A 23,841-nucleotide genomic window follows, 5' to 3' on the forward strand; every position below is an offset into this window, starting at 1 on the left:
CCTGCTCCTCAGGACTTTCGGACTCTCACGGCGCGAGTGGGCTGCCTGTTTACTGCACCTGGATGGCTTGGGCGACAGACCTCCATCGGCTTTAATGAATGAGATGTTGTCTCTGGCCGACGGACACACATGCCTCATGTTTGAGCAGGCATTCCTGGAGCAGCTGCCCGAGGACATACGCCTGCTGCTGTCCGATGCGGATTTCAGTGACCCTGCAGTTACCGACTCCGTGTCGTAATTTTAGCGCTGCGTGTAGCACACCGCTACATAACTATAATACAAACATTGCTTTATGTAGGATACTGATGGTATTTCTTTTTCATGATGCTTTAAAAGCTATTGAAATGGCACTTTGACTTCAGGTGTAAAAGTGTTGCATAACTATACTAGTTATTCTAAAATGGCTTTTCATGGTTAGGAAATTAGGAAATAGTTCATGGTTAGTGTCAATGCAGGACACAAAAATAAAACTTAGCTAAAGTTTATTTCAGTACAAACGTTCACAATTTGAATGCTCTTGTTTTGCCCTATATCCTTATCAAACAATATTCTCCATGAGAGTTTGTCAGGACTGTATTGTTTTTACTTCAAAAATATTAATGTTGAAAGTATTAAAGTAAAAGTTTTGATAAAAATACAGATATGAACATATATAATCAAGTCTCAATTTGTCCTTCGCTTAGCAAATGTACAATTAATTATTTAGTGCATTATGGTTTTAAGCATTATGATATGACTCACTGCCAACAATAAAACATCTGAATAATGTCCTTTGGATTTACGAAAGAAGAGCACATGGGGACATTTGGCATGAAACATCAAGTTTTATCAAGCTTAAAAAAGTCAATGTACAAAATCATTATCTAAAATATGAAATTGATGGATTCTTGGCATTCAAGAATTATATGTCTTCAGGAAATAGGTATGTTTTTCATGAACTTGATAGTGGATTTATTTCATCTCTACTTCTGTACATCTCGATTTCTTTGCATGGCGTTTATACTTTTTCCTAATGGAGAGATGGTATGCATCATAAAACATGAAAAAAATATCAGTAATGGTTATACTTCCAATAAAATATTCTAAATTTGTCTCAAATTTGAGCACACTGGGTTTGAAATTTTCTGCAAATTTTAGCATTTTAATTAATATGATGACATAAAATTATTTTCTTATCTATTTGAACAATAATTGGTTTAATTAAAATTAATTACAAGTCTTTACAATGGCTCACAATTGAACTTAACAAAATTATGTTAAACAGAGCACTGAAGGTACAACAAAAGGATAACCAAACTCCCATGGTAATTTGCACATTGAACTCACTTTCAAATACTTAAAGATCCATTTGCCCTGCAGCTCGTAATTATTTATCCATCTAGGAATATTCCTAGATTGTAATTATAAGTACCCTGTTCAAAAAGTAGTTGTGGGCCTGTCTAGAGACATGCAAGTAAAGTATCATTTTCAAACAGTTAGAGATTTAATACATTTCAGACATTCCCTTGATATACTTTTCAGGTCCAGTCCCAATTTTCAACCCCCTCCAAGCTTCATCCATCCTAGGTTTTGCTCCTTTCTTATATATTTATGATTCAAACAATTATTTTCCTCAGGTAGAGTCATAGAGCACTACAGTGCAGGAGCAGGCCATTCTGCCCATCCAGTCCATGCTGAACTGCTATACTGCCTAATCCCAACAACCAACCCGTGGAACATAGCTCTCCATACCCTTCTCATACATGTACAGTACCTACCCAGGCTTCTCTGAAATGTTGAAATCAAACCCACATCCACCACTTCCACTGGAAGTTCCTTCCACACTCGCACTACTCTGTGTGAAGAAGTTCCCCCTTGTACTAAATATTTCCTCTTTTACTCTTAACCTATGACTTCTAGTTTTAGAATTACCCATCCTCAGTGGAAAATATCTATTTGTATTTACCCTATCTATCCCCTTCCTCATTCTGTATACCTCTATCAAATCTCCTACTGTACACTTCACTAAGTCCTAATGTATTCAGTCTTACCCTATAACTCAGGTCCTCAAGTCCAAGTAACATTCTTGTAAATTTAATCTGTACTCTTTTAATCTTATTGATGTTTTTCCTATACGTATGTGACCAAGACTACACACAATACTGCAGATTAGGCCTCACCAACGTCTTATACAACTTCAATATCCCAACTCATGTACTCAATACTTTGATTTATAAGGCCAACATGCCGAAGGCTCACTTTCTGACCTATCTACCCATGATACAACTTGAAATGACTAGACGTTTTGAGATGCAAAGATTTCCAATTGAGGTACCTCTTTAAAATTGCTCTTTCTAGAAAAGTTGAACCATATTCATTTTAACAGGTTTGATAATTTACATATTGCCAATACTATTAGGTCTGAATAATGTCATACCTCTGAATCACGAATGCAACTATGAAGCCAATGACAGCAATACCAAAAAGACATCCAAAGACAATTGCAACAGTATCGCCTGCAAAATAAAAATAACACAAGAAAAGTTATTTCCAGAACTAACGAGGCACAAACTAATTCACCATAATGTTCCCCCTTTGCATGTTAATAATGATTATTTTATAGTAAGAAATGGGACAAATAAACCAAAATGGAATCAATTGTTCAATGCTCTTTTGAGCTTGTGACATACTGTTGCGTTTGCATGTCATATCAAAAGGTATCATTACACAATTTTGAAGAAGAAAGGAAAATTCTTCTCAAGATGTGGACCATGATTTAATGTAAGTTCAACTACCCTCACTCAAGCTAGATTAACTATTTATCTTCAAGTTAGATCTTGTTGTGAAGAACTTGACATCTCCATTTTGTACATTATCATTATTATCAAACCTTGTGAAATAATTTGTTGACAGCCACACACTTTGGAATGTTCTGGCACTTAGAAATTTGGGCCCTTTAATATCTTATTGTGGAAATCGGAAATCTAGTGTTGATCTTCCTTGTGATTTTTTTATTGGAAAAGATTGCCGAAAGACCTTCTTTATAAGGTGTAAGAATTAATTAAAAATATGAAGATAAAATTATTAGGTTAATTGAAAAGTAAAGCAAGTACAACTACCTCACTGTTATGGAAAGAAATTTGTGTTTGTTGTTGCTTATTTGGCTCTGTGACTACATTTATAATTCACTGTCCTCTCCCTTCAGACACAATTTTAGTCATTTCTTCATTAAACATTCAGAGGAAAATAGGTATTCCACAGAGGAAGAATATGGCTACATAAAGGACCGATCATATCAATATTGCACTAACAACATTTACTTTCCTCTCTTAATAAATTATAAAAGTCTGGGAAGGAAGAATAACTGAGATAGAATTTATACTTGCTTTATTCCAGTAATTCCAGACATAAGAGCCAAAATAGGCCATTCAGCCCATCGAGTCTATCTGCCATTCCATCATGGCTGATTTATTATCCCTCTCAACCCCATTCTCTATCTTCTCCCCATAACCCCTGATGCCCTGATTAATCAAGAACCTAACAAACTCTGCTTTAAATATACCCAATGACTTGGCCTCCACAACCACCTATAGCATAGTTTCCACAGATTCACCGCCCACTGACTAAAGAAACACTGCCTCATCCATGTAGGAATAAATTTTCTCTCAAGTCCGCTCCATCATGGCTGATCTGAAACCCAGGCTCAATTTTCACTCATGGGATGGATATTCGCCTCCTGGACCTCTTGCTTATGGTGGATAAACTTGATTTCTAAACGCAGCAGCTGCCACTTGTGAGATGAAGCAGTTTTAAGTAAACTTCCGACTAACAATTTGTTTAGTTTCTGCTAGTAAATGGGAGTAAGTCTTCAGTTATTAAAATGTGAATGGCGAGGAGAAATCAGTTTGAAGTTAAAACAAAGGACAGTCTAACGGCAGCTTTGCAAACAAATTTTGTAAGCAGCAGACACTCTGTCTGAAGAAAGTAAATGCACCTGGTTTATTGCTGCTTAAGAGATCAGTATAAGACAATAGGTTGTTTAATTTGTCTTTGTTCAAAACAGACAACGCTGACTGAGTTGCTTAGTTCAAGGAAGCTTGCAGACCAGATGGATGATATCATTTAGCATATCAATAACTGATGTGTTTATAGTTGGATGATTTATGTACTCTGAGAAATTAGCTTTACAGCACTAATTGTGGTAGCTGAGATACATGTTACCAATAGCTTTGAGACCTTTTGTGTAAAAAGGATATCAGAGGAAACATCACAGGCACGTGAAGTCACGCAAGCAGCTAAAAAAGGATATAACTGTAAAGAGCAGTTTAGGCTTTTGAGGGATCGGGTAAGGAAAATCATGAAGCTCTGAAAGAAACACAAGCAAACTCGAATCTGTTCCTCCCGCTTCAGTTTCTGCAATAGACGATTCATTCATCAGCATTGTTGGTATGTCTTCTTAGTGTATAGGAATTGTACCTGTGATTTGTAAATGCTTTGCATTTTAGAAATGGTTTGTAATTTGGAAACGTGTAAAATAAAAATCCTCAAGTTTTTCTATGTGTTTTAAGAATGTTTTAAGCTCTTTCCTCCATAGTCCATTCTCCTCCCCAATCAGATTCCTTCTTCTCCAGACTTTTACTTTTCCCACCCACCTGGCTTCACCTAACACCTTCTAGCTAGTCCTCCTTCCCTACCCCCCAGCTTTTCATCCTGGTGTATTCCCCCTTCCTTTCCCGTCCTGAAGAAGGCTCTCGGCCTGAAATCTCAACTGTTCTATAGACCCTGCCTGACCTGCTAAGTTCCTCCAGTATTTTTCGTGTGTTGCCTTGGATTTCCAGTCTATGCAGGATCTCTTGAGTTTTGGTTTTTAAATGTGTTGTTTGGATTTAAACACGTCACTGAAAATAAATGAACTGTGTTTTAAACTACTTTGTTATCTAGAAGTATCTTCTACTTGGTAGAGAGAGAGGAAACATTGCTCAAATAGTGGGTTATTGGCAGCTAAACTTGGAGAATTAATAGGAAAATGAACTAGTCTTTGAACACTGGGTAATTACAGTATAATCTCCCTTTAGTGAGAGTACTCGTGGCTATTTACAATATACCCAATAGGGCTTAAGGTCTTTGTCTGGGTTTAGAACTTCATGATTAGCAAACCCAATACCATCAAACTAAATATAAAAAATTTTTGGTCTGATACCCTTCACCACCTTCACAGTGCTCAAAAGCAAGCTTGATCTGTGAAATGTTATCAGTCACTCCAGACAAGTGCCTTTTCTCTCTTTTCAACCTTATACAATATTTAAGGGAACAGCTACGCTTCTCCATGATCCCATAGGATAGATTTCAAAATGGAAATGAAAATACATTTTTCCATTCATCAATACCTTCATCTCTCGTTTGAACTTCAATTTCTGCTTCTGCGCCGCGTCGACCTTGCTTCTTTGTAACTAAGGAAGAAAAATACATTTAAAAATTAAGTGTACATTTTATCTTTTTGCTGATACATTTTTTCTAATTTTCATTCTTGTTACAGTCTTGTTACAATTTTGAAGCTGAGAACACTTTAGTACTGAAATCTTCAATTTCCATTTAATGGTGAACTTCATATATGGAATACCAGACACACTGTATAAATACATATTTGGTTCTTGTACACCCCCTCCACCTCCGCCCCCCCCCACCCCCACACCCACACACACACCCATTTTGGTTTGAGCGGGTAGCAGGATTCAGGATTCTGCAAAATAAGCCCCGAGAGAGTTGAACCATATTTGTGTGTAAGAACATAAATAGCTTATAACAAAATAGATCTTGTAGGCCCTGAGATTCAATGTTAACCTGACCATGTGAGAAGGGGAAACTGACTTGCATCTTGCCCTGACACTCCTTTAGATTTTGTGGATAAGGATCATTCAGGAGATCTGGGAACATAGGTTTTCCGCTGAATCTTCAGTCTCTACGTAGTCTGGTTCCACCAGTAAAGAAACCTATTTCTTAATCAGAGGCTGGGGCAACTCTTGGATTTCTACTTCATTATTATGTTGCATTCCTTTTTACATCTAGTGGGGAAGATCATGGAACATGGATCTGACGTAAGTGGCTTTATCTTCTTTTTCCTCTGCCTCTCTGCTCCTGAAGAGAAGGGGAAACTGGCCTATTAAAATCAAGCTTACGCTTTCTTTTTTGACTTGCCCTCTTTGGAAAGCTCATTGTCCATTTAGAAAAAGAAACACCGTAAGACAAAAATAATTGCATTAACCACTGATGCAATTCATTCTGCATAAATAAACATGGACATTTCTATGATAAAGTACAATGCGATGCCTTTCTACTCAAAGAAGTAATCAATTGCATATCACACCTTAGTTTAAGATGGCCAAAAGTTAAAATTTACTCGAACAGAGAAGTAAGCCACTGTTGTTACCTATACCATGTTCCTTGAACTTCAGCCACACCTGGATGATTACTGTTGGCTAGATACTTATCCCATGAAGGGAGAAAAATTGTCTAGTCTCAGAAATGAGCATCATATTTCCTTAAATCCCACCAATTCAAAGTTTAAGGTGAATAGTGTTTTCTTAGAAGGCATACACAATTCATTCAGGATAATGAAGAATTATGTGGCACTCTGCTATAAATTTGCACCAGCTCAGAATATTTGTACCTTGAGAATGTTTCCCCTGGGAGGGAAGGGCGTAGTAGTGGTATAGCTTTAGAATAACATCTCATATTTTTAACTCCAAGGTAAGGACGAATATCTCTAAAGATTAAAAATTAACTGTATCCATCAGATGTATACTGAGGTATGCGGTGAAGTGAGCTGTTTGTTTGAAGTTAAATCCAAGATTCACGCTAAGCAGCCCACAAGTGCTGCTGTGCTTTCAGTGCCAACATTGCACGCCTACAATTCTTGCAACCACACAGTACATCTTTACAATGTGAAAGGAAACTGGAGGAAACTTACATGGTGATGGGAAGAATGTACAAACCCCTTACAGACAACAATGAGAATCAAACCCCAATCGTCCAGCTAGTGCGGTAATTGCATTTTGTTAACTGCTACACTGCTATGCTGCTCATTGCTTTTGAATTTGCTCTAAGTAACCTATGGAATTTTCTTCCAAAGAGAGCTCTCTGGGGGCTGAATTATTGAATATATTTGGATGTTATTTGGCTATATTTTCTGACTTGAAGGGTGTCACAGGTGATGGAAACAGGCCAGAAGATGACATTGTGACCAAGTCCAGATGACCCATGACCAATGTGTCGATTCAGTGGAAACTTAAACGGATAGGGCGTTTGAAGAGGCCAGTCATGTTTTGTGATCTGCTCTCTGCAGATCATTGATGGAAGAGCAATGAATCCCTATTGCGGTGATGATGGATTTTGAAACAATATCTGCTGGTTCCTCAGGATATAAGTATGTATGGAAATTTAACCTTTATCCTCTCTCATGAATAACTCCCAGATGAAAAATATCTGTTAAGCTGTTCATAAACACAAGAGGTTCAGCGGATACTGATAATCCAGAGCAAAATCCGCAGCAGGTCAGGCAGCAGCAATGGAAGAGAATAAACAGTCGAAAGTTTAGGCCTGATGAAGGGGCTCAGTCTGAAATGTCAACAGTTCATCTCTCCTATAGATACAGCTTGACATCCCTCCAGCATTTTGTGTGTGTTGTTCTGTAAACTGCTGTCCTTTAAAGAGGCTTGTGTCAAACGTCTACAGATGTATGTGGAGAGCATTCTAATTGGCTGCATCACCTTCTGGTTTGGGGGGGGGGGGTCCTACTTCAAATAAGCTGCAGAGTTGTAAACTTAGTCAGGTCCATCATGGGCACTAGCCACTATAGTATTCAGAACATTTTTAAAGAAAGAGGCCTCAGTAACGGCAACTGACATTAAGGACCCCCATTCCCAAGGATATGCCTTGTTTTCATTGCTACCATCAGGTAGGAGGTAGAGAAGCATGAGGCCACTTACTCTGCGATTCAGGAACAGCTTCTTCCCCTCTGCCATCTGATTCTGAATGGACGTTGAGCCCATCAACACTACCTCACTACTTCCCTAAAATTTTTATTTCTGCGCGGTGATATTAAACCTGATTCCAGTTTTGTAACTATTTCAGTGATGTATTGCACATCCATCAGAACATTGATATCTGTGTTCAATATTCATCACTCACTACTAATATTCAGACAAAGCACTTACGAGGCACATTAAAAATGTTGAAATAATTCTATCTGCTTATGCAGTCTTTGAAAATGGATCAATTCAACCTCTGGTGGCAATATAAATCATAATGAATATACTCATCTACTATAACACTGCCAAAATCACAGTATGACAATTTACCACATAGGTTCCAACAGCTCTTCCTGTTTTCAAAATTGTTTCCATTCCCATGACACCCGCTGAAGAAGAATGTATCGCAATTATCAGCCTCTGCATCGTAGTACCATCTTAGTATCCTGGCTTGGCAGTCTCCTCGTACTTTCGGCAGTTGGCATGCTGCACCTGCAAATAAAAAGGTAAAATAGTCCAGATTCCTGACTGGAAAGAAAACTTTCACCAGGTCCTTTGCCAATTTTGGTTGTACTATTTTCAGAATTTTTAAAAAAGAGTTAGCAACTTGTGATACCTAAACTATAATGAAGCTTGAGAATTTGATGGTGGAAGCTGTTTTCCCTGTGCCAGTGCCCCAATAGTCACGAGAGATATACAAATACACCTTTTTCCTCATAACTTCCAACACCAGCACTACAAACTACCTCCACAACAATGATGCCTACAGCAAAAGGAGGACACTCCAATGACGTCCTTTCATTTTGCAAGCTCTACAAATGCTGGGCTGGTCTAGAAAGTTAGAACACATGTGGAGGTTTGTTTTTAGATTGACCAGTGGTCTGCCACAATAATCAGTGCTGGGTCCTTTGTTGTTTGTCATATCAGAGAATGTTGATGGTGATTGCAGCTGATAAGAAAATTGGTAGTACCGTGGACCGAGAAGATTATCTAAGGTTACAGCAGGACATAGATCAATTGTTTAAGTGGGCAAAAGAATGGCAGATAGGATTTAACATGGACAAGTGCAAAATGATACATTTTGTAAGTTAAACCAGGGCAGGACATAAATAGCAGACAGTAGAGCACTGGAGAGTGTTGCTGAATGTAAGGACCTTAGATTGCAAGCATATAATTCCCTGGAAGTTGCAACACAGGTGGACAGGGTGTTGAGGAAGGAAAATGGCATGCTTGCCTTCAGCAGCCAAGACACTGAGTATAACTTCATGTCTTGGATGTACAAAATCTTGTTTAAGTCACATTGGATTGAAGGGCCTGAGGTATCCCAAGAGACTAGATAGCCTCGGTCTGTCTTCATTGAAGGATAGGACAGTCCCAAGCCCAGCTGTGAAAGAAGGGTTGGGCGTGGGGCTAGTGGCATAATCCCATAGCAATCCAATGCTACAGAAATGCCAACAGAAGCTCCAAAGACCTCATTCCTGGGAGAGGAAGGATCTTCGCCTGGAAGACATATGAAGTTGTGTGGTGAAAGCAGAAACCACAACACTAGTCACTCTTTTATTGGTCCAGGACAGAGGACTCAGTGAGCTGTTGTCAGCACCCTATGCCCCAGTAGGAGTGAGGCACTTAGAGTCTATTAAACTCACCTGTGTCTCATGCTGTATACCAATGATAATAGGCATAGATAAGTTTGATGTCAGTTTCCCATAGTTGGGGGATCTGAAACTAAAGGGTATAGGTTTAAAGTGAGAGGCAAGAAGTTTAAAGGGGATTTTAAGGGTAAAATTTTCACACAAAGAGCGGTTTGTGTCTGGAATGAGCAGCCAGAAGAGATGTAGGTGGCAGGGACCGTACCAACATTAAGAGACATAAGGACAGGAACTGGAATGAGCAGGGTATAGAGGATATGAAATTAGTGCAAGCGAGTGGGATCAATACAGAAGGGCGTGATGGTCAGCAGAGACATGATGGGCCAAAGGGGCCAATTCTATAACACTGTTACTCCACAAATGCAGCATTTAAGGAATATTCAAAATGCAGCTGTTACTTAATGTTTTTTTTACTTTTATTGACTTAATAATTAATTCTTCTCTGTTTTAATTTGATTATTTTCAATCAACACTGGTAAAATAGTCCATTAAGGTACTTGTTACATTTTTGGAACTACAGCATTAATCATAATTTCTTTCCCATAATTTTCAAAATTGTATGATGTTAAAGGATAGAATTTCCACAGAAATGTTTCTCAATCATCAGTGTAACATCAGAGAAAAATCCATAGTAAACTGTAGTTCCAATAGGTTAGGATTTTCGTAAGTTTTTTTAAAAAAGAAATCAGATTGATTTTAACAATAGAACCTTAAAACACAAATTTAAAATCTATTTAAACAGAATTGAACATAAGATGTCTTTGCAAGGTAATACAAAACATATGATTGCAAACTGGCTGTCTTCCCTACCTTTTTATTATCATTTTCTTCGTATATTATAAATGTATTAGTAATTTTGTGGTTCACTATTTCCTATCATCCAGGACATTACTCTACTCCCATCAGGAAAAAGGTACAGAAGATGTTTTCGGAACAGATTCTTTCCCTCTTCTGTCAGATTTCTGAATAGTCTATGAACACTACCTCTCTATTCCTATAGTATAATATAGTAATATTTTTAATGTCTTGCACTGTACTGCTGCCACAAAATAACAAATTTCATGACATATGTCTATGATAATAAACCTGTTTCTGATTCCTGATAGTTTGAAATTTGGTATTATTTCTGCTGTAGTGATGTAACATAGGCTATTGGATTCAGTGCTCTTCCTATAAGGTTGTATGAAGGTTAATTATTATTTATTTTGAAAATATGTTCTTCTACTTTAATTGAGACAATTTCAACTTACGTTACTTATTTTCCAATCTAAGGTTTAGGAATTGGACTTGGAAAGCAATAATAATTATTTAACCTTGTAATTTGGCGTGGCATCAAACAATGTTAAGATGTAAGTTAAAAAGTAATAAGCAATCAAGTATTAAGATGGAAGTAATTAGTAATAAAGTAAGATGAAGCAGATTAATAAACTGTATTTTTACTTCATTGCTTTATGGAAAATGATGTTCATGTATTAAAAATGATTGATTGTCCAATTTTTGTATTACTGTAAATGATTAACTTACTTCCATCCGGGAATAGTTTATTGTATTTGCTAGAGCAGGATTTCAAACATGCTGTCTCATTCGGAAATCTGTTTCGGTTGCCTCCTTCTCCACTATAGAAAAATGGATCACATGTGTTGTTATTGTAGTACCATTCAATATTCCTTAAACTAGGATTTTCTGAGTGCCCAGGATCCTTTTGTTCATTGCAGATTTCATCTGTAATCAGAGGAACATGAATACTCTGTTAAAAGGTATTAGCTAGTCTGTCACTGCTTTGTCGCAAATTAACACCAGTTGAAAAAAAGAACTTGCTTATATGCTGGTAGTGCCTCATCATGTCTTAAATAAAATTCACTACCTCATCTCACTCCACTTTCTGCAACAAAGAGTTTATCCTTCATATTTCAAATTTTGATTATGTAAGTATGTTTTTGTCACCATATGCTACCCAGAGATTCATTTTCCTACAGGGATTCGCAGTAGAAGAAAGTAATGAAATAGAATCGATGAAATATTCACATAGAAAGACAGGTAAGCAACTAATGTGCAGAAGAGGACAATCTGTGAAATAATAATAAATAGATAAATAAATTAATTAATTAATGAACTGATAAATAAATTGATAGATAGAAAGGTAGATGGATAGCAAGAATATAAGTAGTTTAGTCTTTGAAAGTGAGTCCATAGATTGTGGAACAAGCATGAAGTATACATGCTGATTCAGGAGCTAGTTGGTCGAAAGGTAATAACTGTTTCTGATCCTAGTGATGTGAGACCTCAAAGCCCTTTGGAATACATCCATTTTTCTGAGAGGTCACAATTTAAAGCACAACATTTAGTCTCTCCCTCTGCTGCAACAAATCAACTTAATTCAGTCACAAATGTCAGTCTATTCCACCTCACCCACATCACAGCCTTTAGCATGTTTGATCAGACTGCCTTTACTGATTACTTTCAGTTCTCCAGATCACTCTCATCAATCATCATCATAGTCACCAGAAAATTTTCATGAATTGGCTGTCACTTTTTCAATATTACACTGGTAGCTCTATTGTCCTTCATTGGCTATATAGTCATTTTGGTTATACTGAGAATATGAAAGACACTGAATATATGCTGACAAGTATTCTGACAAGGTTGTTTCATTTTAGATGAAGAACTGAGGAAGAAATATAGCTATGATGACTTCTTTAAATATGAATTCTTTTCTGAACTGCTTACAGTGTGGAAAGCAAGGGATGTAGGGTTAGTGTCCATGGTTTTATTGAATGGGACAGCAGGCATGAGGGGTTAAATGGACTACTCTTGGTTATGTCTTTTTTATCAGAGCTAGAAGTTGGGATGCTTGTTGATGTAATGTAATACAATGACATGTTTCTCATCTCCAGAACCTGGACAACATTCAGATATGGACAGATGTGCCACATGACCGCCAGGCAATATACATCTCCAATAGGAGTAAGTCAAACCCCATCCACTAGAAAAGCAGCAAAGTAATAATTGTCAAATCCTTTGGCATTAACATTCTCTGAGTCATCATTGACCAAGGTATTGCTCGTTCAATTACAGAAATTATAACGAGTTAATCTACAGCAAATGCCCTGGCTTTTAATTTCTTATTACCTAGAAGATACAGGATAGAAGTGGGATGAAATACTCTCCAGTCACCCAAATATGCAAAGCTCCAATAGATATCAGGACACTTCACTCCATCCAGAGCAAAGCAATCTGCTTGCTGGGCACACTATCTACCACCTTGAGTATTGCTAAAGACTGTCAAAACTCAGCACGTGTGTGTTTGTTAAATTTTAATAAGAACGACAAATTTATTAGATAATATGAATCTATATTAGAAAATAAGTGATCTGGCAGTCTAGATTACATCTTGGAGTGTGATAGTGTCAGGGTTAAACTCGTAGACTAGCAGTCGGAGTTATCAAAAACAGGAAGACATGGGTTTAAGATGAGAGGAAGGAGGCTTGAAGAGACTATGAGGAATAATTTTTTACACAATGATGAGATATCTGAAACACACTTCCATAGGGTATGGTGGAGTCAGATACAATTATTATGATTTAGAGGTACCTATACAGACACTTAAATAGGTAAGGCATAGAAGGGTATAGTGGTAGTGTGGACAATTGGAATCAGTGCAAATGGGCAAAAATATTGTCATGGGTGGCATGAGTTTAAATCCTATCATTAGTAACTGAAGATTTAAATTTAAGTAATAAACAAAAAATTTTAAAAAGTAGCCTTAGAAATAGTAAAGACTGAAGACCATAAGACATAGGGGCAGAATTAGTTTGTTCCTTTCCACAGACATTGTCTGACCTGCTGAGTTCCTCCAGCATTTTGTATGTGTTGTTCTGCACTTTCAGCATCAGCAGAATCTTGTGTGTCTTAGAAATATTAATAATGGATTGTTGTGAATACAAATTTAGTTCACGAATATCCCAGTGTGACTCTCCAGCATAGCTCTCTATTATCTTAGGGTTTTGTCATACAAGTAAATATCAAACTACTCAGGAGTAAATTAAGCATGAGTAATGTAGCATGGAGCAATACGACAATTCCCCACACCTACCAACCCATGACCTCTTTTATTACGGAGAGCTGTGTTGGGTATAACCATATTTAGCAAAACCCTTCCTAAAATGGCAATGTCACTCAACGAGGAAATGGAAGGATAGATATAGGGAAAAATTGTTTTTTATTGGATAGTCACAGTTCACAAATGGAATAGAACTTGCAATAGAATCAAACAGGAGCCAGTCTTATATCTCTTAATTATTATTTTCATGAAAACAAAGACTTTTCAAAGTCAAACTAATTTCGATCAACAGAGCTCCAGAGGTATAGTTTGAATAATCAGTCAGGCCCTGGTGATCCCATATTCTCTCCAGTTAAAGCCCAGTGCACCTGGTTTCCAAGATCTCCCATCAAAATACTGACCATACCCAAGTCTGTTTGGCTATGTGATCGTTCTGGATCTGACATGTTCAACCAGTATCAAAATGTCTATAAGTAATGAAAGGAACTACACTTTTGCCATATCAACACTTGCTAAATTCTATACAACAAGAGTTAAGATTGTTATATCCACACTCTCTCCACAGTTTTGAATTAATTGTCCATATAGAAAAATCTCATTGAAACCTATTGAATATTGAAGGGCCTAGAGGGAATGTGGAAGGGGATGTTTCATATAGTGGGGGAGTCTAGGAACAGCCTCAGCATACAGGGCCATCCATTTAGAAGAGAGATGAGGAGGAAGTTCTTCAGCCGGAGGGTGGTGAATCTCTGGAATTCATTGCCACAGAGTGACTGTGGAGTCCACGTCATGGATAGATTTAAAGCAGAGGTTGATAGTTTTTTGATTAGTAAGGGGGTCAAAGGTTATGGGGAGAAGTCAGGAGAATAAGGTTGAGAGGGATAATAAATCAGCATACCCTATCTTAATGACTGACCTAATTCTGCCCTTATGTCTTATGGTCTTATGCCACAGCAGACAAGATGTAGTTTATACTACCCTGAGTTTAGATTAAAAGCTTTGTTCTTTTTTACAGTGAATTATAGTACACACTAATTGAGCCGTGAACAAAAATATGTTTTTACTGAACCAAGTTTGGATATAAAAATACATGGAACATAGAACAGTACAGCATATTACAGGCCCTTCCGCCCACAATGTTGTGCCGACCCTCAAAATCTGCCTCCCATATAACCCCCCCACCTTAAATTCCTCCATATACCCCTGTCTAGTAGTCTCTTAAACTTCACTAGTGTATCTGCTTCCACCACTGACTCAGGCAGTGCATTCCACGCACCAACCACTCTCTGAGTGAAAAACATTCCTCTAATATCCCCCTTGAACTTCCCTCCCCTTACCTTAAAGCCATGTCCTCTTGTACTGAGCAGTGGTGCCCTGGGGAAGAGGCACTGGCTGTCCACTCTGTCTATTCCTCTTAATATCTTGTACACCTCTATCATGTCTCCTCTTATCCTCCTTCTCTCCAAAGAGTAAAGCCCTAGCTCCCTTAATCTCTGATCATAATCCATACTCTCTAAACCAGGCAGCATCCTGGTAAATCTCCTGTGTACTCTTTCCAATGCTTCCACATCCTTCCTATACTGAGGCGATCAGAACTGGACACAGTACTCCAAGTGTGGCCTAACTAGAGTTTTATAGAGCTGTATCATTAGATCGCATCTCTTAAATTCTATCCCTCGACTTATGAAAGCTAACACCCCATAAGCTTTCTTAACTACAGTATCTACCTGTGAGGCAACTTTCAGGGATCTGTGGACATGTACCCCCAGATCCCTCTGCTCCTCCACACTACCAAGTATCCTGCCATTTACTTTGTACTCTGCCTTAGAGTTTGTCCTTCCAAAATGTACCATTTCACACTTCTCTGGGTTGAACTCCATCTGCCACTTCTCAGCCCACTTCTGTATCCTATCAACGTCTCTCTGCATTCTTCGACAATCTTTCATAAATCTCAAATGTTGCTTCACAAGAATGTTGAGAATATTTTCTTTCACGTGCTTTCTTTTGTTAATGGAAAATAAATCTGCAATGCAAAATATATCCAGTCCGTGGCAGTATTGTGCTTCCCTTTCATACAGTGCTCCTGCTCCTGAACAAAACTGGGGTGGTTTATTGTGATTGTTAATTTTATATTCGATTTGTTGAAAAAAACATGGAATGGAAACATAGGATCACTAAAATTTCATTTCTTTCTTTTAATTTATGAAATGTTTAAGTTGATAATGCTTATAGAATTAGAAAATAATAATTAGAATTAAGCCACATGTCTCTTAGACATTAAATCCATCTGGGAATGGATCATATTACTGAAGTGACAATATCTGACATATGAGAGAAAAATTCCTCACTTTCTATTTCCCCCTTCTTAAATTCCTTGTTTATGCCCAATGCGCATATTGACAATCTTGTCTTGGGACTTTCCAATGTTATGATGAACAAGTTCTCACTCTCCCTTTGAAATGAATTGCCTGTCTTACACAAAGCCACCTTTCTTTCACCAAGGCGTATACACTTCCCCTCCCCTTCTTTGGCAATAATATGGATTTAAAGAATGAATAATGACAGGCTATAACAGAGAAGACAATGCTGATTAATTTAAAATTCTGTCTACGCTCTCTCACACCAGTCTCCTTATTAGCCCTACTCCTTGGTAATTATACCATTTAAAGTATGAATAAAGAAAGCACATTGAATTTGTTGAGTCTTTTAAGTAAAAGTTGAATAAATATTGGACACAGAAGAGGATAAATTGCTCTGATAGCATATTGTGGGCAGTTTTGGGCCCCGTATCTATGGATCCATAGAAGGTTTGTCAAAGAATGATTCTGAGAAAAGTATGATCACGCTAATAGAATTATATTATAGGCCACTCAACAGTCCATGGGATTTAAGGGAGCAAATTTGTAGAGAGATTGCAGACGATTGCAAGAAACATAACATTGTGATAGTAGGTGATTTTAACTTTCCATATTGACTGGGACTCCCATTCTGTAAAAGGGCTGGATGAGAAACAGTTTGTCAAATGTGTTCAGGAACTTTTCCTTAAGGATAGCAAGGGACAAAATTGGTCCTCCTGAAGATCAGAGCCAAAAGAGACTGGGAAGACCTTAAACCGATATTTTTGCATTTGTACTTACTCAGGAAATGGACACAGAGCCTATAGAAGTGAAGCAAAGCAACAGGAAAAACATGGACCTATACAGAATACAGAGAAGATTTGCAGGTTGAAGCGAATTAGGGTGTATAAGTCCCCAGAGCCAGACAAGATGTTCCTCAGACCCTGTAGAAGGCTAGTACAGAAATTGCAGGGGCAGTAGCAGAGACATTTAAAACATCCTTAGCCATGGGTGAGATGCCAGATAATCGAGTTCATGTTGTTCCATTGTTTAAGAAAGACTCTAAGAATAAACCAGGAAATGATAGGCTGGTGAGCCTGACATCAGTAGTGGGAAAAATTACTGGAAGACATTCTAAGGGACTGGTTATACAAGTATTTGCATAGACAGGGACTGATTAGGGATAGTCAACCTGGCTTTGTGCATGGCAGGTCATCTTTAAATAAAGTTAGAAGAATCTTTGAAGGTTTTAGAAGGCAAGGCAGTAGATGTTACCCTCATGGACTTTAGCAAGGTCTTTGACAAAAAGATTCAGTCGCTTGATAAGCAAGATAAGGTAGTAAATTGGATTAAACATTGGCTTTGTGGGAGAAGCCAGAGAGTAGATGGCTGCCCCTCTGATTGGAGGCCTGCGACTGGTGGTGTGCTGTAGGGACTGGTGCTGGTTCAGTGGTTGTTCGTCATCTATATCCATGATCTGGATGATAATGTGGTAAACTGTGTCAACAAATCTGTGGATAACACCAAGATTGGGGCTGTAGTGGATAGCAAGGAAGATTATCGAAGCTTGCAATGTGATCTGAACCAGCTGGAGAAAAGGGCCGAGGAATGGCAAGTGCAATTTAATGCAAACAAGTGTGAGGTGTTGCATTTGTTGTTACCAACCAGGGTAGGTCCTACAGAGTGAGCGGTAGTGCAGAGAAAATTTACAAGGATGTTACAGGGACTTGAGATATAAGGAAAAGTTGAATAGGTTAGGACTTCATTGCCTAGAACATAGAAGATAGAGGTATACAAGTTTAAAAGGGGTATAGAGAGGGTAAATGAAAGCAGGCTTTTCCCACTGAGGTTGATGGGACTACAACTGGAGGTCGTGGGTTAAGGGTGAAAGATGAACTGTTTAATGGGAACTTCTTCAATCGGGGGACGGTGAGATGGAAATGAGCTGCCAATGCACTGGAATTGAGAAGAATTTGGGGGATCTCATAGAAACCTACAGAATGTTGTAAGGACTAGATAGGGATGTGGAGAAGATGTTTCCTGTGGTGGGGGTAACCAGAACTAGAGGGCACAGCCTCAAAATTGAGGGGTAAACTTTTAAAACAGAGGTAAGGAGGAATTTTTTTAGCCAGAGAGTAGTAAATCTGTGGACTGCTCTGCCACAGACTGCGGTGGAAGCCAAGTCTGTGCGTATATTTAAGGGGGAAGTTGATAGTTTCCTGATCAGTCAGGGCATCAAAGGATATGGCAAGAAGGCAGGTGTATGGGGTTGAGTGGGAGCCAGGATCAGCCATGATGGAATAGTGGAGTAAACTCGATGGGCTGAGTGGCCTAATTCTGCTCCTATGTCTTAAGGTCTTATGGTCTAAGTGTGGACGGGGGTTCAATTTCAACATTTAAGAGAAATTTGGATAGGTACATGGATGAGTGGTATGGAGGGCTATGATCCTGGTCGATGGGACTAGGCAGATTAATGATTTGGCATAGACTAGATGGGCTGAAGGGCCTGTTTTTGTGCTGTAGTGTTCTATGACTATAACAATGAATAAAAGGCTTATTGAATGAGGAATATCTGACAGCTCTGGGCCTCTGATCGCCGGAATTTTGAAGACTGAGGGGCATCTCATTGAAGCCTACCAAATACTGAAAGGATTGGAGAAGACATTTTCAGCTGAGAGCGAGTCTAGCACCAGGAGGCACAGCCTCAGCATAGAAGGATGCTTCTTTAGAACAGAGATGAGGAACAAACTGCTTTAGCCAGAGGGTGGAGAAACTGTAGAATTCATTGCCACAGATGGTTGTAGAGGCAAATCATTGGATATATTTAAAGCTGGGGTTAATTTGCTCTTTATTAGTAAAAGAATCAAAGATTACAGGGAGAGGGGAGGAAAATGGAGTCTGTGGAAAATAAACCTGCCATGACTGAATGGCAGAGCAGATTTAATGGGCTGAATGGCCTAATTCTGCTTCTACTGTATGTCTTATGGTAGGACCCTAGGAGTTCACAATGATCTAGCCAAATGAGGCAACAGAGGAAAGATGAACAGAAAGCTTCCAAGGCAGATGAAGGTTCTCAGCCCAAAATGTTGACTCTTTGTTCCTTTCCATAGATGCTGCCTGACCTGTTGAGTTGCTCCAGTATTTTGTAGGTCTTACTAAGGCAGATGAAAACAAAGAGGATCTGCAACTTTCTTATCCTAAGAAATTTATTTACCTTAAAGCTGAGATTCACTAGCACAAGCAAGTTTAGTTGAAGCATAATTATCACAAAAAATACATATTTTTATACTTTAGTTAAATGTAAAACCTTCAGAATACAGTATAATTAACTTCTTAATCCTATAGTCAGTTATCTCTGCTCAAACATCTGAGAATTTTTAGCCATCGTCCACAGGTATCTGTGAATTGGTTGAGAACTGTTGAGAAAGTAATATGACATACATTTTGTGATTTGCCATGTAACTAGCTTTAAGAGAAGCATTCATGACATTTTTAAAGAGGCAAAAGGATGAAACATTTATGATCTTCACCCGCTTCACCTAACAGCCACCTTTTGAGGCGTAGTCACTTGGTAAGTAAAGGCTGCAGCCATTTTGTCCCGATCATATTTTGCACAAATTACATCCTCATCGTCATCAATGAGAAAATAGTCTGTTTTTAAATGCTATTTCCATTTATCAAATTATTTATAAGAATATATTTTTGCTGCAAAGGAAAATAAAAAGAAACACAAATAAAGAAAAGAACCAGGTCCCCTCAGACCTCCTCACATGGGCAATCTAAACTGCCACTCTGGGTTTCAAATGGATAGCCAGTACACATCTGCCACTACAGTTTTATAAGTCCAGACTTTGTTTGCTCACATCAAAGCATTAATTGTTTTCCAACAGAAATGTATAATGTTCAGCACTTTAAAATAGTATCAAAAGCTTTATATGACTGCAAGAATTTTTTATTAAGCTATAATTATGTGACTTAAATTGTACAATCAGGCAAATCATTGATTAACGAGAAAGTACCATGCTTAAAGTAATAACTTTTAAACCGTAAAATGGAAATCTATCTTCAAACTGTAATATCGCATCTCTCGTGCAGTTCTATACAAAATGGAACAGTTTACTTACTGTTCTCCTGAGCTTGAACCCTCAAATTAAAAGCAGCAATGTAGACTCCCAAGAATAAAATTATCCTCCTCATCTCTGAGCTTTGGAGCTTCATCTGGAACATAAAATGACAGGACCTTGTGCAGCAGTTGAGCTCTCAGTGGATTAATGCTTCCACAAACACTTGTGTGCAATTTGAAAACCGTCTTTAGGATATCGATTTATAACATATTTTATGATTTAATGGCAGTTTCAACAAAACCAATCCTTTGGACTCTCTGGCAATAAAGTACTGGATGACGACACCTCCAGATAGTAACCAAGCAACTATTGATCTGGGCAGTTTAGTATCACTCACAAATGGAACTTCTACCTGTATTATATACTACATAATTTTAATCAGAAACCTTAATTTATCATTACCAAATGCAGGTTAAAATGTTCAATAGTGGCCTCTGTACCATTCTGAATGGCCAGTGGTGGCTGAAGATCAACACTGGAAAAATATTAATTTTGTCGTCATTCCTTTGTGGACTGAAACATGTAAGATGGCGTCAGTGGACTGCTTTTGTGCATCATCACATGACTCACACAAAGAAAGGTGATTTCCAAAAGTACCGTTGCACTTCTCATAATTATTTTATTGGTTTCAAAATTTACAGATAAGGAAGATCTTGCTTTGTCTATTTGGAAATGCCCACTACTCCACCATCTAGATATGAATTAGGCCACACGACCCCTTGAACCGGCCCCACCGTTCAGGAAAATCATGGTTGATCCAACTAAAACTTTCATTCTAAATTCCAATCTACCTATAGTAACATTTCAGCTTCTTGTTTATCGTGAATCTATGCTGTCGTGCTCTATGACTCCACTAAGTACATAGATGGGAGGGGTATGGAGGACTATGCTCCAGGTTCAGTTTTGTATGGCTCTATGACTCTATCTATCTATGTCTGTAAAATATTCAAATGTAATCGCCTCTTGAGGTAAAGAATGCAGAAGACTCATGACCTGCTACCCGAGTAATAGGGAAAGCTTGAACAAGTTAGGACTTTATTCCCTGGAGCACAGGAGAATGAGAGGAGAATTTACAAACTTATGAGGGGAATAGAAAGGCTAAATGCCAGCAGGCTTTTTCCACTGAGGTTGGTGAAACTACAACCAGAGTTCATGGGTTAAAGGTGAAAAGTGAAATGTTTAAGCGGAACATGATGGGGAACACCTTCACTCAGAGGGTGAAATGAGCTGCCAGTGGAAGTACGGGAATTGGAGGGAAATGGAGAGCTATAGTTCAGGTGCAGGTCGAAGGGACTAGATAGAGTAATAGTTCAGCATGGACTAGATGGGCTGAAAGGCCTGTTTCTGTTCTGTAGTACTCTAGGACTCCAAGAGCCAAAATTTCACCCTCTATTTCTCGCAGGAACCTCTTAGTTTTAATGGTGATCCCTAGTTTTAGATTCTCCACAAGGGGAAATGACCTCACCACATCTGCTCTGTCAAGACACCTGAGGATCGTGATTGTTACATTTACATCTATCTTTATCCAAAACTGTATTCCAAATGGATTTCAATATGTGCACACAACAACCTCTAGTACCTTTCCTACAGATGCCTTTTATTAAATTGTAACTTCATTATGTCCCTTGAACCTAATCAAAAATGACATTGAAGATTGACCACTTCTATATGCTTCAATAAGGTCACTCTTCAGACATCTGTTCCAGCATTTCACCGGCCTTTTTGATACTTCAGAGCTAAGGGATCAGAGTTTTCTCTGCAGTGCCTGAATGTTTCTCCCCAATTCCTCAAGGATCAAAAACAGATACAGCACTTAAATTGTCATCTGTGTAATGTGAACTTATTAGTCTTAAGGTACACAAAAGTCCTGGGACATGCCTTGCATGTCATCTTTTCACAGGATATGTTGTTTATCGTAGCAGAAAGTGATCCCTTTCAGTTGGCACGGCAGAGTAGCTGTTAATGCAACGCTCTACAGAAGCTGCTGTAAGATCTGGGTTCAGTTCCTGCCGCGGTCAGTAAAGGGTTTGTACATTCTTCCTGTGACCACGTGGCTTTCCTCTGGACACTCTGGTTTCCGCCCACATTCCAATAATGGATTAGTGAGTTGTAGGCATGCCTCGTTGGCACTGGAAGTGTGACAAAACTTGCAGGCTGCCCAGCTCAATCCTCACTGATTTGATTTGATGTAAATGACTTATTTCACTGTATGCCTCGATGTATATGTGACAAAGTTAACCTTTATAAAAAACACTTTAACTTCTTCCCCTGTGAATAGTTGGAGCTGGTAGCTGCTCAGAATATTTTGTATTGTCTGTGCTTTAAGTCAATTTTGACATTCTCATCTCTTGTCTGACAGAGATGACATCTCTTGTCATCTCTTTTTTACGTTGAGGAATGGAAATAATTTTTATAGTGCAATGTATAGTGTCTAGAGTCATGTTTTAACAAATATCTATTTTAACATTTCTTGCTATTCAACTTATTTCTGTCTGACCTATAATTGCCATCTCCATCCCTCTGTGAGATTTACAGTCTTCTGTATTTCTCATGCAAATTGCTGGAGGAACTCAGCAGGTCAGGCAGCATCAATGGAGAGGAATGTTGACATTCCGAGCCCTTTATCTGTATTTCACTTTTAATTGATACATTGTTATACTTGCCTAGCCTGAGCTTCTTTATCTCAGACATACATCTGTCTTCAGCTACTGAAAATCCCGAGTAACACACACAGAATGCTGGAGGAAGACCATGCCTGATGTTTAGGGCCAAGAATTGACTGTTTAATTTCCTCCATACATGCAGACTGACCTGCTGAGTTCCTCCAGCATTTTATGTGTGTTGTAGTGTGTGTTGTATTAATCTTCAAATCCAAGTCAGAATCATTGACATCTATCAAGAAATTTGTTGTTTTATGGCAGCACTACAGTTCAAAACATAAAAATTACTGTGAGTTATAGTAACAAGTGAAACAAATAAATAGTGCAGTAAAGGAAAACTGAGGTAGTGTCCCTGACCGTAGTAATGAGAAGAGGAACTTTGCTTTAGTAAGTGTTAATCTGTCTTCTGCTAAAATATTGTTAAATATCTTGCTTAAATTCATTTAGGTTTTCCCTCATGTTTAGTTGGGTTCCAAACCAGTCCTTAATCCTTTTGTGATCAGTCTCTCCATGGTTCCATCATGACCTTGTCATTAACACGGACACAAAGGTCACTTTTGCCAATCCTTTACCTATATTAAGATGGGAAATCAGATTAATTCCTGTTGAAATTTCTGGCCCCTACATCTCTACATATCTCTATGTTAGCACTCTCCAGAAATAGAATTAATCGTTGTACCTATCTCGCATAGTTCCAACGTGTTCTTCAGGTTTTTTTTTACATTCTCTTTCTACAGTATCTGTTAACTAGACTGTTCTAAGATTTATTTTGCAACCTTGGTTACAATTTTACCATCGACGTCTACTTTGAACTCTACACTGTTCCCTCCCCCACCCCCCCCATGAACGGTTATTGACTTGAAATGGAAATTCTGATTCCCTGCTGCCTGACCAGATGAGTATTTTGAGGAATTTCTGTTCTAGTGTACAATTTTTAAAAAATTACGTTTTCTGTTTATGGTGATGTTCTATATTTCGGAGGAGAGGCAATAGGACTCAGATGCTA

At 38.2% G+C, this 23,841-nt stretch overlaps 1 protein-coding gene across 1 annotated transcript; it reads right to left on the reverse strand.

Moving 5' to 3' along the window:
* Positions 1 to 808: 808 nt before the first annotated feature.
* wu:fb59d01 (uncharacterized protein LOC322379 homolog) lies at positions 809 to 20,309 on the reverse strand. Its single transcript, XM_059988573.1, has 6 exons — positions 20,176 to 20,309; positions 11,180 to 11,377; positions 8,337 to 8,498; positions 5,367 to 5,429; positions 2,417 to 2,495; positions 809 to 1,009 (listed from the first exon to the last, which is right to left on the reverse strand). Exons 1-6 carry the CDS (start codon positions 20,276 to 20,278, stop codon positions 952 to 954), a joined length of 663 nt encoding a protein of 220 aa, XP_059844556.1. The 5' UTR covers positions 20,279 to 20,309; the 3' UTR covers positions 809 to 951.
* Between the last annotated feature and the right edge of the window lie 3,532 nt (positions 20,310 to 23,841).

Source organism: Hypanus sabinus, chromosome 14 (genome assembly GCF_030144855.1).
Source record: "Hypanus sabinus isolate sHypSab1 chromosome 14, sHypSab1.hap1, whole genome shotgun sequence".
NCBI classification, from domain to species: Eukaryota; Metazoa; Chordata; class Chondrichthyes; order Myliobatiformes; family Dasyatidae; genus Hypanus; species Hypanus sabinus.

Coding starts and splice junctions, on each gene's coding strand:
- wu:fb59d01 (XM_059988573.1), bottom strand. CDS start 20,278: ATGTTCCAGATGAAGCTCCAAAGCTCAGAGATGAGGAGGATAATTTTA. Junction 11,378..20,175: donor GGTTCAAGCTCAGGAGAACA/GTAAGTAAACTG, acceptor CTCTGATTACAG/ATGAAATCTGCAATGAACAA. Junction 8,499..11,179: donor TAAACTATTCCCGGATGGAA/GTAAGTTAATCA, acceptor TTTTATTTGCAG/GTGCAGCATGCCAACTGCCG.